The sequence below is a fragment of the Cetorhinus maximus genome, chromosome 9 (genome assembly GCF_964194155.1).
Source record: "Cetorhinus maximus chromosome 9, sCetMax3.hap1.1, whole genome shotgun sequence".
Classification (NCBI taxonomy): Eukaryota; Metazoa; Chordata; class Chondrichthyes; order Lamniformes; family Cetorhinidae; genus Cetorhinus; species Cetorhinus maximus.
In genome coordinates this window covers 104,938,223-104,957,177 of record NC_135887.1, presented here as the reverse complement: position 1 = coordinate 104,957,177, position 18,955 = coordinate 104,938,223, and the positions used below count along the sequence as shown (strand labels likewise).

Here is an 18,955-nt window from a genome sequence, read left to right as displayed (position 1 = left end):
AATTAGCCCTCTTCCTGTTAAACATTTTTCTTCTAGATTGTTCTCTCCCTTCTCCATAACTAATCTAAACTTTATAATACAATGATCATGATTCCTGCAATGCTGCCTGACCATGACATTCTCCACCTGAATCACTTCATTCCCCAGGACTGGATCCGGCAATGCTTCCTTCCTCATTGGGCAGGAAACAAGTTGATCAAGAAAATTTTCCTCAATATACTTCAGTAATTCCTCCCCTTCTCAGCCCTTAACACAATTTCTGCCCAATTCAACATTGGGATAATTAAAGATTCCCATTAAACGTACGCTCTAGTTCTTGGGTCTCTCAGTAATTTCTTTGCAAATCTATTCCTCTATCTCCTTTCTACTATCTGTTCATCCGTAAAATACACCAAGTAGTGTAATACCTCCTTTATTGTTTATACAACTCCAACCAAGTCTCTCTTTCAAGCACTCTATTATTTTTACAATCAAAATGCTACCCTTCCTCCTTTTTTTCCATTCCCGTGCTATATTGTGCCCATGAATATTAAGCATCCAACTGTCTCCTTGATTTCACTTTTAAAAATTACATCTTGGTGCCCAACCTCCTGCTGAATTAGTTTAAAACCATCCCCCATGGAACTAACAAGGGTATTGGTCCCAGTTCTGTTCAGGTGCAAGCTGTGCATCTTGAACAGGCCCCTCCTGCCACAGAATTGGTTCGACTGTCCCAGAAATCTGAAGCTTTTCCCCCTGCACCATGTCTCTAGCCATGCATTAGCCTGTCATATCCTATTTCTACTGTCATTAGTGCGTAGCACTAAGAATAATCCAAAGAATCACTACCTTTGAGGTCCTGTTTCCTCCATGCTCTTAAACTTGGTCTGCAGCAATCCATTTATTCCCTATGTCATTGATTCTGAATTGGACCATGGCTTCTGGCTGTTTCCCTTCCTCACGCAGAATTTTCTACACCGTCATTGTGATGTCCCCTAAGCTGGCACCCGGGAAGCAACTGTCTTCATATCAACGGCAGCAGGAGTGCATGTCTATCAAATCCCAGTCATTACTCTTTGCTTTACCCAACTGCGCAGTCCTTTGCTTCACATTTCCAAGCTCAGGACTGCACTACCAGGAGGTGCTATCACCTTCATTGTGCATCCTTGTTCAATGCTGTATATTGGTTGGAAAGTGCCATAATTCCAGAGGGTTGCCGAACTCCCTTTCTCTACCCTTCCAGGTGATATTCTGAACACTTGGCTGTGAGGTAGCCACCTCTCTGTCTGTGGGCTGATCATTTCTTCTCCTTCTCAGAGCTGCATTGTCAATCACCTCGCCCTTAGCGCTCTAACCATTCTCTTATCACCACGGTTCACTTCCTGCAAAGGTAGATGGTGAGAAGCCAGACCCTACCTTTACCCTAAACCTGTTTCTCACTTCCAAGCCTCTCCTAACTTCCCATCCTATCCATTTCCTTGTTTGCTTTCAAATTTCAATTTACTTATTCTTTTAAAAAATGCAATCATGATGAACTATAATCTGCCTCTCTCTATCTGTTCCTTCGCTATAACTCATCCTCTTTATATCTATTTCATTGTCAGTAATTTGGATGCTTATATTTTATAGCCATCAATAAAAATCAGGTGATTGAAAGCTTCCTGTTTACTTCGAAATTCAATTCATTTTTTTGAACATTCATTCAAATTGGGATGAGAAAACATCAGAAGTTTATAGAACACAAAGCAACACTGCAGTAGGTATATAATCTGTGGAGTCTGTCATTTTTATCACTCTATATGTGTGTGTGCACACCCACACACACATCTATGTTTTAAAAAAGAAAGCGCTGATCTGAACTTGACCTGAATAAAACTTTCAAAATTTTCCCTTAGCTTTTCTTTAAGTGACTTTGAAAACAACAGATCGAACAGTTAGGAGTCAAGAAAGAAAACACCAGCACGCAGTTTTATTAGTATTGAGGAATTGATTGAACTGAATGGGTTGAATCTTCTGAGGAGCGGCAATCACCATGGGCAGGATTTTTAGCTCAGCCCGACCCGACCGAGCACAAAATGACACGCGATGACATCAGCCGAGCATGCTGACGTCAATGCGCAGTCGCACAATAGTTCGGTCAGCGGGCGCGCTGCCAGCTCCGGCGCACGCCCACCGACAATTAAAAGGCCTATTAAGGCCATTAAGTTTTCAATTGTGCCTAATTTCTCACTGCCCGTTCAACCTAATGGTTGACAAGCAGGCAAAGAGGCCAAGCGGCCTTTGCAGTTTTTTGGAAACCTCATCCGCAGGTGGGATGAGGTTTTCAAAATCAAATACAAATGATATAAAATCTTTAATTTTTAATTAAAAACATGTCCTTGCTCATGTGACAGAGTCACATGAGGGGACATGTTTCATTAAATTTTTCTGTTCTTTAATAATTTTTTCAAAACACTCAAGAAGCTTGACAATGTCCAGGACAAAGCAGCCTGCTTGATTGGCACCACATTCACAAACATTCACTCCCTCCATCACTGACGCACAGTAGCAGCAGTGTGTACCATCCACAAGATCCACTGCAGGAATTCACTAAGGCTCCTTCGAAAGCACCTTCCAAACCCACGACCACTACCATCTAGAAGGACAAGGGCAGCAGATAGATGGGAACAACATCAGCTGGAAGTTCCCCTCCAAGTCACTCACCACCTTGACTTGGAAATATATCGCTGTTCCTTCGCTGTTGCTGGGTCAAAATTCTGAAACTCCCTTCCTAACAGCACTGTGGGTGTACCTACACCACATGGGCTGCAGCTGTTCAAGATGGCAGCTCACCACCACCTTCTCAAGGGCAACTAGAGATGGGAAATAAATGCTGGCCCAGCCAGCAAAGCCCACATCCAGTGAATGAATAAAAAAAATCCAGCTTGCAAGTTTTTGAACCCTATCTGTTGATTTTCACTATCCAGGTGCCACAGACACAGATTTTAAAAAGAACTCAACCCTGCGATGTTGCCTCCAGAAGAACAGATAAATTATCTGTCTACAACTTCAAACTGCCTCGAACGTAGCAAGACCACTGAGTGAAAGCAGCAGGACAGCAGAATTCAGCCTGAAGCCAGCCAACCTTCAAGAGTCGGATACACCTTTAATTTTACTGAACTCTAAATTACTTAATCTATCCTCCCACTCTGTGATCTACTTGTGTGTTTGTGCACTTCAAGTTTGTGTGTGTGTACGTGTGCGGGTGTGTGTGTGCATTGAAGATCTTGTGATATAAAAATAACAAAAATTCCATTTCTGTTATATTATTTAAATATAAAGTAGAATTGTAATTATGGCCCACAAGGTGGAATTTCCTGAACTGATATTAAAATAATTGATGGAACATAGTATCTACCTTGACGAAAACATTTCAGTGGACATGAAAAAGACCAGTAAAGGGAATGTGGTGATAGCAGGCACAAAGGGCTGAGTGGCCTACTCCTGCTCCTAATTAATATGTTTGTATGCTTGGTAAGTATTCTTCAAAATACTATTTTATCATGCACTATAGGTTTGATCAGTACGAGTCTTTTAAACAGCCGCTGGGAGTGATTCATAATATATCCCCAAATCACCAACAAACATTCATAACAAAACAAAAATCATTTCTGGCCTGAATTCAGACAGACCAGTCACTGGTACAAATGTTTTGCAAAATGCCCCCTTACTCAGTTACCACTATAGTTTGCTAATATGCATTTATGCATTATTGGAGAACACTGCAGCCAGTTACATGCCACAGTCACAGAACATGGCACTCAATCAAGTGAATGCTCTTCAAATCAGGGTACCATTTCATAATACAATTCTTTAGCAGTACTTCCAACTCTAGATGTGTGCACAATCAAGTTTGGTTAATTATCACTCTTGCACTTAATACTTTCTTTTGAAATATTGAAAATAACATTGCTTACCAATATCAATTTAAAGACAAGAGTATTCACTGTCTTTTCTATTTAGCACTGAATGTCATACCTTCTCAAGTTCATTGATGCCTTCCTCCACACTACATATTGATGCCAGTGCTCTAAGGGCATGCACATGCAAGCAGCTAGGAGCCTCTTGTCTGCAAAGTTTGAATAGGACTGCCACCCCTCCTTCCTGCAACAGAGAAAATGACACAGAACTTTATAAAACATATACAAAGATTATTCCTCACAAATTTCTGTTCAGTCAATGAGGGCTGCAATCAATAATAATTGTTGGCTATTGTTAAACATGAGGTGAAGAGTTGGAAGAAACTATGAACAAACCCATCTTTCTCTTCAGTTTCTGAATCAAATGTATTAATGTTAATGCATATCTGCTTCAAAACACCACTCGATCTATTTCACAAAAATGGAGCAGCATACTTTTCTATATTTTGTCGTTTTCTTTCTGTGACAACACATTTGGAATTGGAGCCAGTGCAAGCACATAAACTGACCAAACTTATTACGCGATAATCACTACAGTAATATTCTGGAATTTCAAGTACAATACTCTTACCATAAAAATCACATTGTCTCAAGAAGATGGCTTACCACTACCTTATCAGTGCAACCAGGAACATGCAATAAATTCTCCCTTGTCAGAATATAAACGTTGCATCCAGCCACATAGCTGAGAGGGGAGCCACTAAATTCAATTTGCATATAGGTACACTGTGGTGCTCAAATGTTTATAGAGATATATTTGATTGATAGTTCTTTTTGAATTTGCTTGTCCCTATCATTTTTTAATCTTTATTTCTCAGATTGTCTTATTCAAATTGAATAGATTCTGAAACCATTAAAGAGAGACACACAGGCCAGAGGGAGACACTGGACAATCAACAACAAACATGAAAGTTAATATTCAGAGATCTTGTGTTTGGATGAGCTGGAGTTTACATGTTGATGAATTCAAAAATCTATTCAGATATACTAACCTAGGGCAGGATTTTCAGCTCGGCGTGCAGGTCCGCGCCCGACATGCACAAGCATGAAATAGCGCGCGATGACATCAGGTGAGCGTCCCGACATCAACGCGCACTCACGCTATATTTCGATTGCTGGGCACATGCGAGAGTCAGCAGCATGCCCGCTGACAATTAAGAGGGCTATTAAGCCCCTTAATCAATTAATTGAAACAAACTTTTCACTGCCCGTCCAACCTTACGGTTGGCAGGCGGGAAAATAGGCCAGGTGGCCTTTGCAATTTTTGCGAAACCTCATTCACAGGCGGGATGAGGCTTCGAACAGTGACTAAAAAAAACAATAAAAAATTTTAAAACTCATTTTTCACATGTCCCTGCTCATGTGACAGAGTCACACGAGGGAACATGTTTTCCTTATTTTTAAAATCTTTATTTTTAATGTTAACAATCTTTAGCTCCCAGAGGCAGCTCTGAGCCTTCAGGGAGTTTTCACTGAGCGCACCCCCGCGTATGCGCACACTTCAGCGCTCGCGCTCCCTCCGCCCCCACCCCAAGCAGCGCTGAGGTTATCAGTACGCGTTTCACGCTGGCCGGCCATTAATTGGACGACCGACGTGAAATTGCAGTCGGGCCCGATTGCGGGCAGCAGACCATCGTGTGGCCGCTCCTGGGCCCGCTCGCCGCACACACCCAACAAGGGGAAAATCCTCCCCCTAAATAATGGAAATGTTTTGCCAGCAATGTCCACATTCCAAGAACAAATAAAAACAAACATTTCAATGAAAATTATTACAACCTGATTAGATACATTCCAGGTTATTATCCAGAAGTCATCCTCAATTACCTTGCCAATGGCAGAGCATGGCAAGAAATATAAATCAAGGTAACTTGCCAATGAAATGTTAACATGATACAGAATATTTCTTTCATTTACATAGTCACATAGTCCAGCTCTATTTTACTTCATTATCTGTTCAAAGGCCACTCAACCTTGCAAAAAAACAGGATATCCTACAGATGTGGTAGGGAAACGTTGATTCCAAGTTTGGATGGAGAGAATGGCCACTAGGCCAGAGCATTACAGCAACAAAGTTAGATAAAGCAGAGTAGTTTGGTAGCTTAAAACCCAAGAATAATTGCTAAATTTCAAACAGTTTGATGGCCTGGAATTAAAAAATAAATTAGTAACAAAGGATATGAAGTTAATGATGTTGCAATATATTTACAAGGAAAAGACTTTATCATATATCTGGCTCCATTACAAAATAACTCATTTTGGGGTACTAAATAATCTTGCATCCAGAACGTAATAACTACCTTTTTTGCTGCAAGAATTGCTGGTCAATTCTGCAACTCTGTACAATACTGTGGTAACAATAAGACTCTCTCTAGAGTTTATGATAATACATAAAGCGAATGAATTAATGGAAAGTCTGCAATCCAACTTGTATGCTGAAGGAACATGGTCCATTATGTATTTTTAACAATTTAGCAATGCCAATTGATGCTGTCATATAACAGAACAGCTGCAGATCAGATAATTGTGCTCATCATGCAATAATTTACAAAATACTAAAGTTTCCTGCTAAAGATGTTAAAGATTTTAAATCTTTTAAAAGGACTAGGGAATTCGGAGGTGGAAAGAAATTACTTTTGTAGGTAATATATCTCAATAGCAAGGTCGATCATGCAGGAAGTGCTCAAATCCCCATAGGGATGTGAATTTATACCATTTTTTAAAGCAGATAGCAGTTAATATATATGCTGACAATGTAAGTGAAAACTGTAAAAAGTCCTCTTCTGCTTGATTTATTTATTTCAGGAGTATTAATTTAAACAAAAAAAAAAATCAGGCTTAAGGGTATTCAATTTCAAATTTATAAAGTGTAAAATTACAAAGTGCATTACTATTTTAAATTCTTCAACACAAAAGCTTTTGTCTTTTTAAAAAAGCATTTCTTTATTTCGATGATTACTTCTGCAAGATAAATATAAAAATTAGCAATGTTCTGGATCAACATGCCAAGCAAATTTATGCCTGTCCAGTGGCTATGTTCATTCAGGGGCAATAAAAGCGTGGAGAGAGTTGATTATTATACCACTGATTTTAACTCCCTAAAATTGGATTGAGATTGTGCAAAATCACTTCGCATTGAAATCTTATAGCCATCTAAGAGCAGAAATTGCAATTCTTCAAGGGTTACTAGCCAGCATAGTAGTGATTTTGTTTTGGAACTAAGCCCGGATTAATGATCTAGAGGCAAAGATTTGGCGGTGGATCCATTCCAACTGATGCCTGCTGCCCCGCGATCATCTAACACTTTGAGGAGCATTAATTAGCTGGAGGCAAGTTTTCCGTCCCTCACTCAGGAGGAAGTCCCGCCTCAAAGAGGTCAGTGTGATTGGCCGGCAGCTCTGCAGTTCCAACACCACCACTGGGAGCACCAGCCATGGATGGGGCCACACGCAGGTCCCAGATTCCAAGTCCTGGAGTCAGGATGAAGATAAATGGGGTCTCATGATGGGGATGGGAGAGGAGGTCCATGTGGGGTGAAGGGGGGTGAGGGGTCTTGATGGAAAGGCCGGAAGGCAGGGAGGGGGTGGGGGGAAGAGATCTTGGAAGAGGTGCCCAATGTGGAAAATGGGCCACTGAGGGAGGCACCCACTCCTTCCAGCCCGAGGCTCGAGCAGGGTGACCTGCTGGGCTTGCCACCCATCCCTGACCTCCTCCTGCCAGCCTCAAAATTGAGACCAGGCAGAAAACAGCCCTTATGTGGCCATTAATTGTCCACTTGAGGGCCTGAATTGGGTGAGGGCGAGTGGACTATCCTATGCCTCACCCACCCACCATAAAATTGAGGACAGGTCGGAGGTGGGCGGGAGAGTGGTGGGAAAGCCAGGCCGGGAATTTTATGGGTCTTGACACCTGTAAAATCATTGGCCATAAAATACTGTCCATGGGTTCAAATCCCACCATAGCAATTGGGGAATTTAAACTCAGTTAATTAAGTAAATCTAGAATTAAAAAGCTAGTACCAGTCATGGTGACTATGAAACTACAGGGCTGTTGTAACACCCATCAGATTCACTTATGGTCGTCAGGGAAGGAAATCTTTCCCAGTGTGAAATGTGGGTCATCACTGGTCAAGAAGGGCTGAGCAGGGGCGGGGGCCTTTTGGCCACTGGGTCCAATGGTGACCCGGCAGCCGGTTTAAAAATGTCCCAGACAGCCCCTGGAAGGCTGACAGGGAAGGACGTCTCCTCTGCATTCTCAATATCAAAGTTATGGAGTCGAGTGCAGCTGGACACGGCAGGCAGGAGAGCAGATCAGGCGTGCATTTGGCCCCCCGCTTTTTGGATGAGGACCTTGCCATTCTGCTGGAAGAGGTGGCAGCCAGGAGGGACACCATTGTCCCCAGAGATAGGAGGAGGAGGCCACCACACCTCACTAAGAGGGCATGGGAGGAGGTGGCAGTGCTGGTTAGCAGCCATGGTGTGGTATGGCACACATGGGTGCAGTGCCGGAAGTGCTTCAATGACCTGCTGCGCTCAGGAAGGGTGAGTACCATGTTGGCAGGGGTCAGCGTGCAGAAGTGTTAATGTGTGGCCATTTCCACTGTGGACCTCAGGGGTGGTAGAGTCTGAGCGCCAACTGTCAATGACGCCAAAGCTGGCCAAGGGGGTGAGCCCTGGCTGCTTGGGTTGAGTGCCTTGCAGCTCGAAGGCCATAACTTGGATGTGCCCTGCCAGGTGTTCCTCAGCTGGGGTTGGCCAGGCTGCAGTGGCGCTGCAGGTAGGGAGTGGACTAATCAATGCTCCTCTGTCCTTTCAGGAGAAGACAAGCCATAACCAGGCAGAAAGGGCACGTACAGGCAGAAGCCCGCCCAACCTCCTGCTGCTCAGCAGGTTTGAGCAAGGCTCCTTCGAGCTCGAGAGCCAGCACACTCTCCATGCAACCGGGCATGGAGAGGTGGGGGTGCCAGACAAAGGTAAGAGCGCAGTGCACAGAGGTGAGACTTTCGGCTTGTGCAACCATTCTAGTGTAGTCTTTTCATTGGTGTGAGCCTTGAACCTGGAGTCCCCATTGATCATTGAAAGACGATGGCACCATGATGCAGATCTCCATTGTCTCACTCAGGTGCCTGGCATGCACAGTGACAGTTTGGTGACTTTAAGTAACGAGACATCCTTGTTCTCCCTTTTAGGTTCGCCAGCACGCAATCGCTCTGTGAACCCAGAAGGGCCACCCCTAACACCAGAGGACCACTGGGCTTCACTTGCACCTGCATCACACCCACTCTCCGAAGCAGGCACCAGCGCAGATACCAGCACCTCAGTGGGCATTAGATCGGCGGCTAGTATCTCAGTGCACATTGATGAGGGCACTTCACATTCGCTTGAGGTGCAGACGGAGGCAGAGAATGCCCAGGGTGCCGCCTGTCAGAGGGTTGCTGGGGACCAGGACAATGCTCAGTAGAAAGCAGATGATGAGCCTCTGCAATCATCCATTAAGTGGCAAATGCTGAATGTCCAGCAAGATGTGCAGGAGGGTCTGGTGGAGATCCATGAGGGTATGGGTGCCATGGTCTCTGTTGTGGAGGAGTCCATGCAGAGCATGAGCACTGCGTTGACTCTCATGGCCCAGCTCACTGCCTCTTCCATTGAGAGAGTGGCGACTCTCATGGAGAGGCAGCTCCAGCATCAGAATCAGGGGTTCCTGGGGTTGCGTTCGGACCTACAAGCCCTCATACAGGCACTGACCTCAGGTGGTCAGTGCTAGTGTGGGAGATGGATGAGGCTGCCAGTATCCTAGCTAGGTGCCCGTTCATCAATGGTGAGCAGTGAGGTCCAGAACGGCCTCACGTTGGCGTACAAGCTGCTTATTGTCTCTGCGGGCTCCTCCCAGGGCGCTCTGGATGACGGCAGCAGCTCCTCCGCCTCTGCACCAGTGACCGTGGCATCTGATGAGGCTGCGAAGACTGGGGAGATGCCAGCCCTGGCACTGGCTGTTCCCTTCCAGGGAGGGCCAGCACACGTTTCACTGGCCAGAGGTCAACCGCCAAGGTCATCAAGGCCAACAAGCCACTAGAATCAGCAGGCTGACTCCAATGCCGCTGCCAGCGAGGGGTGGAACAGTAAAACGTAGCACTCGCAAACATAAGTTAAAGGCACCATGAGCACAAGAGGGACAGTTCATGGGTGTTTTTATGTTCACTTATGTTTGTTTTATCTATACTGGTCTGGGAATGAAGACCAGAGAAGGTTATGCAAATTATTTGGAATTGTCATAATTAGATAAATTTTGTTTTTGTCGTCATGGCCTGAGTATGCTTCACCATTTTATTTTATTGGTGCAGGATACGCCAGTATGTAATGCTGGATGTAAGTGGCTCTGAACTTTAATGCACAGGCACTGAGTGTTCTTTGTGTTCAAATGAAAGGGCCATCTCAGACATCCGGGATGGAGGCAGCAGCCCTGGTAGCCCAGCTGAAGGAGCATTGGATCAAAGCATTCTCCTCACTGTGCTCCTCTTCTGATTCACTAATGGACTCATCATCTGTGGCCTGTGCAGCTGCATCAAGGTCCTCTTCCTCCAGTGGGTCCCCCCTTGACAGTGCCAGGTTGCGGAGAGCGCAGCATGCAACCGCGATCAGTGACACCCGTTCTGGGGGGTATTGTAGTACACCCCCTGAACAGTCCAGGTATCGGAAGCACATCTTTAGAAGACCTATGGTCTTCTCTACCACCGCCCTTCTCTACCACCGCCCTTGTGGAGGCATGACTCGTATTGTAACGCTGCTCTGCCTCTGTTCTTGGGTGAGCGACCTCTTCAACGGATAGCCCTTGCCACCCAGCAGCCATCTATCCAGTCGGGCTGGAGCACTGAAGAGCCTAGGCACCTGGGAGTGTCTCAGGATGTAAGTGTCATGAGAGCTACCAGGGTACCTTGCACAGATTTGCAGAATATGCATCCTACGATCACAAACTATCTGCACGTCTATGGAGTGGAATTCCTTCCTGTTGACAAAGGCACCCGACTGACCCACTGACGCCTTGATGGCCACACGTGTGCAGTTGATGGCACCCTAGATGCGGGAGAACCCAGCAATCGCTGCGGAGCCTCTGGCTCGCTCAGCCTGGTTGGCCTCGTCCGCACTGTAAAGAATAAAGGTCAGTATCCACCTGAACAGAGCTTCTGTCACCAGCTTGACAAAACTGTGGATAGCTGATTGGGACAGGGGAGATGGTGGCATAGTGGTATTGTCACTGGACTAGCATTCCAGGCAGCCAGGGTAACGGTCTGGTGACCTGACTTTGAATCCCACCAAGGCAGATGGTGAAATTTGAATTCAATAAAAATCAGGAATTAAAATTCTGATGATGACCATGAAACCATTGCTGATTGTCATAAAAACCCATCTAGTTCACTAATGCCCCTTTAGGGAAGGAAATCTGCTGTACTTACCTAGTCTGGCCTGCATGTGATTCCTGACCCAAGTTGACTCTTAAAATGCTCTCTGAACAAAGGCAACTAGGGAGAAGCAATACATGCTGGCCTAGCCAACAACCCCCACATCCTGTGAATGAGTAAGAAAGAACACTCCACAAAGTTCCCCCACTGAGCCCTGGAAAGAGCCAGAGGCATAGAAGTTGAGGGCCACTGTGACCTTCAGAGCCACTGGCATGGGCTGTCCACCCACACAAGTGAAGCAGCATTTCACTTGCACTTCCCTCAACTTAGTCTACTGCATTCATTGCTCCCAATGCAGTTTCCTCTACATTGGAGAGACCAAACGTAGACTGGGTGACTGCTTTGCAGAACACCTTCAGTCTGTCCGCAAGCATTACCCAGACCTCCCTGTCGCTTGCCATTTCAACACTCCACCCTGCTCTCTTGCCCACAAGTCTGTCCTTGGCTTGCTGTATTGTCCCAGTGAAGCTTAACACAAACTGGAGGAACAGCAACTCATCTTCCGACTAGGCACTTTACAGCCTTCCAGACTGAATATTGAGTTCAACAATTTTTGGTCTTAAACTCCCTCCTCCATCCCCACCCCCTTTCCGTTTCTTCCCCCTCCTTTTTGTTTTTTCCAATAATTTATATAGATTTTTCTTTTCCCACCTATTTCCATTATTTTTAAATGTATTTCCACCCATTGTTTATCCATACCTTTTATGCCCGTTTAGTATTATTTCACCCCACCCCCACTAGAGCTATCTGTACCTTGCTTGTCCTGCTCTCTACTCTTAATTAGCACATTCCTTTAGATAATATCACCACCTTCAACACCTCTTTGTTCTTTTGTCTGTGACATCTTTTGGTTATCTCCTCCTTTCACTGGCTGCTTGTCCCAACAACCACACCCCCCCCTTCCCCACCCCTCTTAAACTAGCTTATATTTCACCCCTTTCCTATTTTTACTTAGTTCTGTTGAAGGGTCATGAGGACTCGAAAGGTCAACTGTGCTCTTCTCCGCCGATGCTGCCAGACCTGCTGAGTTTTTCCAGGTATTTCTGTTTCTGTTTTTGTTTCCAATCAGTCAATATGTTATGACACAGCCGATGGTAAATGCTGAGCTGCTGAAAACCCAAAGGGAAATTTGAAACAACTGCCACAGCTGTTTTGTAATTTGTAAAAGTTTCAAGATGCGTGCCTCGAATTCAGCAGCAATAAGACCACCAAGTCTTAAAGGTTTCTTACAAAACTAAATTAAACCTTTATTAATAGAACAATGGATTTTAAATACATACATAGATCTACAAATTACTACTATGATAACTTCTAAACCACGAGTTAATCTAACTCGTTAAGGTAACAGTAAGACACATCGATTTTAGAAGACCCAGGCAAAGAAACATGATACCCTGAATAATCCAGCAAAGTGAGTTTTCTTAACTTCAGTTCATTGTAGACAGCAGCTTGAGGCATAGATGCTGAAGGATTTTCACACTTGTTAGATCTTAGAATTCCTACCTTTACACACAGCCTTCTCTGTTTTATACTTATTTTTCCTTTGAATGCAAATTCCCATTGATGCACCATGTCTTTGGACTTCATCTCCCTGATCATAAAAATTTATCATAGTACCAATTTTACCAGTAATCTTTGGGAAAAATAAACACATTGTTTCTGAAATTCACCTGGTTAGATGACTCATTTAACCCCTCCTTTGAAAACAATCTAGCCTGGTTTATTTAAAAATGCAAATGTCCTTTTACACCTTATATTTTAAACGTCCTCCATGTTTACCTACTTAACATTTCAAACCTAGCTTTATCGTTTATTACATCAAAGCCTCCAAGCAGCTGTCGTTAATCCAATTAAGTCTCTGTCTCTCACACACACACACGCACACACACACAAACACACACACACACATATATATATTTATATATATATATTAACACAGGTACCACTATTTTCAATAAGTTCCAATAACATTATTGTATCTTCCTGACACAATATGTGTAATTTAACTTAACAGAACTAAATTGATATAGGTGTGTAAAGATACTGGTTTAAAATCCTATCAGAAAGTAAATGTTCCCATATTAATTTTTCAGGATAACTTTTAAAATCCTCCTAAAACATATCAATACACCGTAGAATATGAAGAAGGATAAGGAAATTTGAACAGTTAATGCAAACAAAGATTATTAGCTTTACAATAATCGCCCTGCTTCTTCACACCAATAAGATAAATATCTACAGTTTAAATTGTCTGCTTATATCTTACGTTCGCCTTGGACCATTTCATAATATGAAGTGACATCAGTGAAGTTTATAGACATGTTTAAACCCTGGGACAATAAGGTATGACCACCACCACTGAGTTTCTGGATAATGACTGTAGATCTACGTAAAGTAAAAAAGATAGCTGGAGGCATGTTCTCACTTCTGCCAGATACCAAAAGTTAATTTCCCCCATCCCCTTCTACATACAAAATATTCAGAACTCAGTTAGACAGACAATTACAGAACTATTGATTCCTTTACAGTGTTGGCAAATGGAAGGAAATTGATCTTTCCCTGCGTTGCCACTTTTATTTATTTTCAGTTATCGATTGTGACACTTATATTACAGCTATTCATAACTTTATTTCTACAATATTAGCTCTAAACTAATAACTTAAACATCAATACACATTTTGTACACTTTTGATTCACTTGTCTCTATGTTCCTTTCATTCCGACTTCTTCCGGATTGCAATTTTAATCTTAATTTCACTCTTTTCTGTCTCTTCTAACTTTTTTACTTTTAAGTTCATTTATATCACGTGGGCTATCAAGATCCCAAATTGACATTGTCGCTAACATTGACGCTCACCTTCCTGCAGGAGCAGCTGAAAGAACAAGCAGAAGGATACAGCTACACTGGAAAGGAGAGGCTGACAAGCGACCCTCATGTCCACAGAGTTCGTTTTGCCATCCAGAATAGGATCTCGGATGCATTGTTAGAATTCTTTAATTGTATAAATGCAAGGCTCTTGACACTTCACCTACAGCTCAGCTATAATCTATATGCCACCTTTGTTTTCTTTAATTCATTCACGGGATGTGGGCTTCGCTGGCTGGGCCAGCATCTATTGCCCATCCCTATTGCCCTTGAGAAGATGGTGGTGAGCTGCCTTCCTGCACCACTGTAGTCCATGTGGTGTAGGTACACCCACAGTGCTATTAGGAAGGAAGTTCCAGGATTTTGTCCCAGCAGCAGTGAAGGAACGGTGATATATTTCAAAGTCAAGGTGGTGAGTGACTTGGATGGGAACTTCCAGCTGATGTTGTTCCCATCTATCTGCTACCCTTGTCCTTCTAGATGGTAGTGATCGTGGGTTTGGAAGGTGCTGTCGAAGTAGCCTTGGTGAATTCCAACAGTGCATCTTGTAGATGGTACACACAGCTGCTACTGTGCATTAGTAGCGGAGGGAGTGAATGTTTGTGGTTGTGGTGCCAATCAAATGGACTGCTTTGTCCTGGAAGTTGTCCAGCTTCTTGAGTGTTGTGGGAGCTGCACTCATCCAGGCAAGTGGGGAGTATTCCATCACACTCCTGACTTGTACCTTGTAGATGGTGACAGGCTTTGGGGAGTCAGGAGCTGAGTTGCACGATTGCATGATTCCTAGTCTCTGACTTGCTCTTGTAGCCAAAGTATTTCTATGGCTAGTCCAGTTCAGTTCCTGGACAAAGGTAACCCCCAGGATGTTGATAGTGGGGGATTCAATAATGGTAATGCCATTAAACATCAAGGGGCAATTCTCTCTTGCTGGAGATGGTCAATGCCTGACACTTGTGTGGCGTGAATGTTACTTGCCACTTGTCACCCCAAGCCTGGATATTGTTCAGGTCTTGCTATATTTGGACATGGACTGCTTCAATGTCTGAGGAGTCACGAATGGTGCTGATCAGCGAACATCCCAACTTCGGACTTTATGATGGAAGGAAGGTCATTGATGAAGCAGCTGAAGATGGCTGGGCCTAGAACACTACCCTGAGGAACTCCTGCAGTGATGTCCTGAAGCTGAGAGGACTGACCTCCAACAACCACAACCATCTTTCTTTGTGCTAGGTATGACTCCAACCAATGGAGAATTTTCCCCCTGATTCCCATTGATTCCAGTTTTGCTCGGGCTCCTTGATGCCACACTCAGTCAAATGCTGCCTTGATGTCAATGGCAGTCACTCTCATCTCACCTCGGGAGTTCAGCTCTTTTGTCCATGTTTGAACCAAGGTAGGAAGATCAGGAGCTGAGTGGCCCTGGCGGAACCCAAACTGGGCATCAGTGAGCAGGTTATTGCTAAGCAAGTGCCTCTTGATAGCACTATTGATGACTCCTTCCATTACTTTACTGATGATTGCGAGTAGACTGATGGGGCGGTAATTCAACGGGTTGGATCTGTCTTGCTTTTTGTGTACAGGACATACCTGAGCAATTTTCCACATAGCCAGGTAGATGCCAGTGTTGTAGCTGTACTGGAACAGCTTGGCTAGGGGCACAGCAAGTTCTGGAGCACAAGTCTTCAGTACTATTGCTGGAATATTGTCACGGCCCATAGCCTTTACAGTATCCAGTACCTTCAGCCGTCATCACGTGGAGTGAATCAAATTGGCTGAAGACTGGCATCTGTGATGCTGGGGACCTCCGGAGGAAGCCGAGATGGATCATCCACTCAGTACTTCTGGCTGAAGATTGTTGCGAATGCTTCAGCCTTATCTTTTGCACTGCTGTGCTGGGCTCCTCCATCATTGAGGATGGGGATATTTGTGGAGCCACCTTCTCCAGTGAGTTGTTTAATTGTCCACGTCCATTCACAACTAGATGTGGCAGGACTGCAGAGCTTAGATCTGATCAGTTGGTTGTGGGATCGCTTAGCTCTGTCTATCACTTGCTGCTTATGCTGTTTGACATGCAAGTAGTCCTGTTTTATAGCTTCACCAGGTTGACACCTCATTTTCAGGTATGCCTGGTGCTGCTTCTGGCATGCCCTCCTGCACTCTTCATTGAACCAGGGTTGATCCCTTGGCTTGATGGTAATGGTGGAGTGGTGGATATGCCGGGCCATGAGGTTACAGATTGCGTTTGAGTACAATTCTGCTGCTGCTGATGGCCCACAGCGCCTCATGGATGCCCAGTCTTGAGTTGCTAGATCTGTTCGAAATCTATCCCATTTAGCACGATGGTAGTACCACACAACACGATGGAGGATATCCTCAATGTGAAGGCGAGTGTTCATTTCCACAATGACTGTGCGGTGGTCACTGCTACCAATACTGTCATGGACAGATGCATCTGTGCCAGGCAGGTTGGTGAGGATGATGTCAAGTATGTTTTTCCCTCTTGTTGGTTCCCTCACCACCTGCCGCAGACCCAGTCTAGCAGCTATGTCATTTAGGACTCGGCTAGCTCAGTCAGTAATGGTGCTACCAAGCTACTTTCAGTGATGGACATTGAAGTCCCCCACCCAGAGTGCATTCTGCGCCCTTGCCACCCTCAAGTGATGCTCAACATGGAGGAGCACTGATTCATCAACTGAGGGAGGGCAGTACGTGGTAATCAGCAGGAAGTTTCCTTGCCCATGTTTGACATGATGCCACGAGACTTCATGGAGTCGATGTTGAGGACTCCAAGGGCAACACCCTCCTGACTGTGTACCACTGTGCCGCCACCTCTGCTGGGTCTGTCCTGCCAGTGGGACAGGATATACCCAGGGATGGTGATGGTGGAGTCTGGGACATTATCTGTAAGGTATGATTCCGTGAGGATGACTATGTCAGGCTGTTGCTTGATTAGTCTGTGAGACAGCTCCTCCAATTTTGGCACTAGCCCCCAGATGTTAGTAAGGAGGATTTTGCAGGGTCGACAGGGCTGCGATTGCTGCTGTTGTTTCCGGTGTCTAGGTCAATGCCGGGTGGTCCATCTGGTTTCATTCCTTTTTTGTCTCTTTGTAGTGGTTTGTTACAACTGAGTGGCTTGCTAGGGCATTAAGAGTCAACCACATTGCTGTGGGTCTGGAGTCACATGTAGGCCAGACCAGGCAAGGACAACAAATTTCTTTCCCATTACTGAACCAGACGGGTTTTTATAACAATCGACAATGGTTTCATGGTCATCATTGGACTTTTAATTCCAGATTTTTATTGAATTCAAATTCCACCATCTGCCGTGGCAGGATTCAAACCCGGGTTCCCCAGAGCATTATCCTGGGTCTCTGGATTACTAGTCCAGCGACAATACCACTACGCCATCGCCTCCCCATCAGAGCTTATACCCCGATTTTTGACTCTCATGAAGATGTTATGAGAAAGTTCTATTCTGAGATTGATGAGGTTCTCACTGCCATCCCAAAAGAAGAAAAGAACATCCTTCTGGAGACTTTAATGCCAGGATTGGCCATAATTCCCATGTCTAGAGAGGGACCATTGGGAAAAACAGGATGGGAAAATGCAATGCAAATGGCATCTTCCTGATGACAATGGCCGGGATTTTCCCGCCCCGGGAGAGGCAGTGCCCTAGCCAGCAATTCATTCCCATCACAAGTGATGGGAAGGGAAAGCTCGAGAGATCCAACAGAATGACATGCAATGCTTTTTTGAAGCCACCAGGGCCATCTATAGACCAAAGTCAAATGGACAAAATCTCCTTTGCTCACAAGATGGTGTTTCTCTTCTTAAGGATGACATTGCCATCTGTCAACACTGGAAAGAACATTTCCTGTAATTCCTCAACCGTGAATCCATGGTGGCAGCTGATACTCTCCAGGCTCTCCCCCAGTACCCTGTGGGAGAATCCATAGGTGGACCGCCATCGATGGGACAGCTGCAACAAGCAATTAAATGGATGAGAAGCAGCAAAGCCTGTGGCCCCAGTGGTATTCCAGCCGAGATCTACAAAGCTGGTGGGCTTTTGCTCACATCAAGACTCCACACACTCATCCTACCGATTTGGGAGGAAAAGGAACTCACCCCAACGTCCGGAATGCAACAAATGTAACTGTCTTCAAGAAGGGAGATAAATAATGCTGTGGAAATGATCAATGACCTATATGGGCCTATACAGACCTCTTGTCCACAGCAGGGAAAATCTTGACACACATTTTCCTGAATCACCTACTTCCTGTGGCTGAGGAAGTCCTCCCAGAGACACAGTGTGGCTTTAGACCTTCCAGGTGGACCGCTGGCCTGACAAATCCAAGAGAAACTTTGAGAATAAGACTAGAAACTCTTCATTGCATTCATCAAATTGACCAAAACATTTGATTCAGTAAATCGCGAGGCTCTGTGGATTGTGCTCCAGGGATTTGGATGTCCAAGAAACTTCATCACAATCCTGCAAGTGCTTCATGATGTTATGACTGCAACTGTCTTGAGTGGGAGATCTGAGGCAGTTCCCTTCAAAATCCAGACCAGTGTCAAGTGTGATAGCTCCCACACTATTTACAATCTAACTGACAGTGGCTATTCACTTCAAAGATCAAATGGCCTCTGGTGTGAGTATTAACTGGAAAACTCTTTAACCTCAGTCGCCTCTGTGCCAAA

At 44.6% G+C, this 18,955-nt stretch overlaps 1 protein-coding gene across 1 annotated transcript in view; it reads right to left on the bottom strand.

Annotated features, from left to right (window-relative positions):
* insc (INSC spindle orientation adaptor protein) overlaps positions 1-18,955 on the bottom strand; it is a 273,444-nt gene that overhangs the window by 175,371 nt on the left and 79,118 nt on the right. The window contains exon 5 of the mRNA XM_078547877.1: positions 3,997-4,122. Coding sequence (XP_078404003.1) covers positions 3,997-4,122 — 126 coding nt within the window. The remainder of the gene's footprint in view (positions 1-3,996; positions 4,123-18,955) is intronic.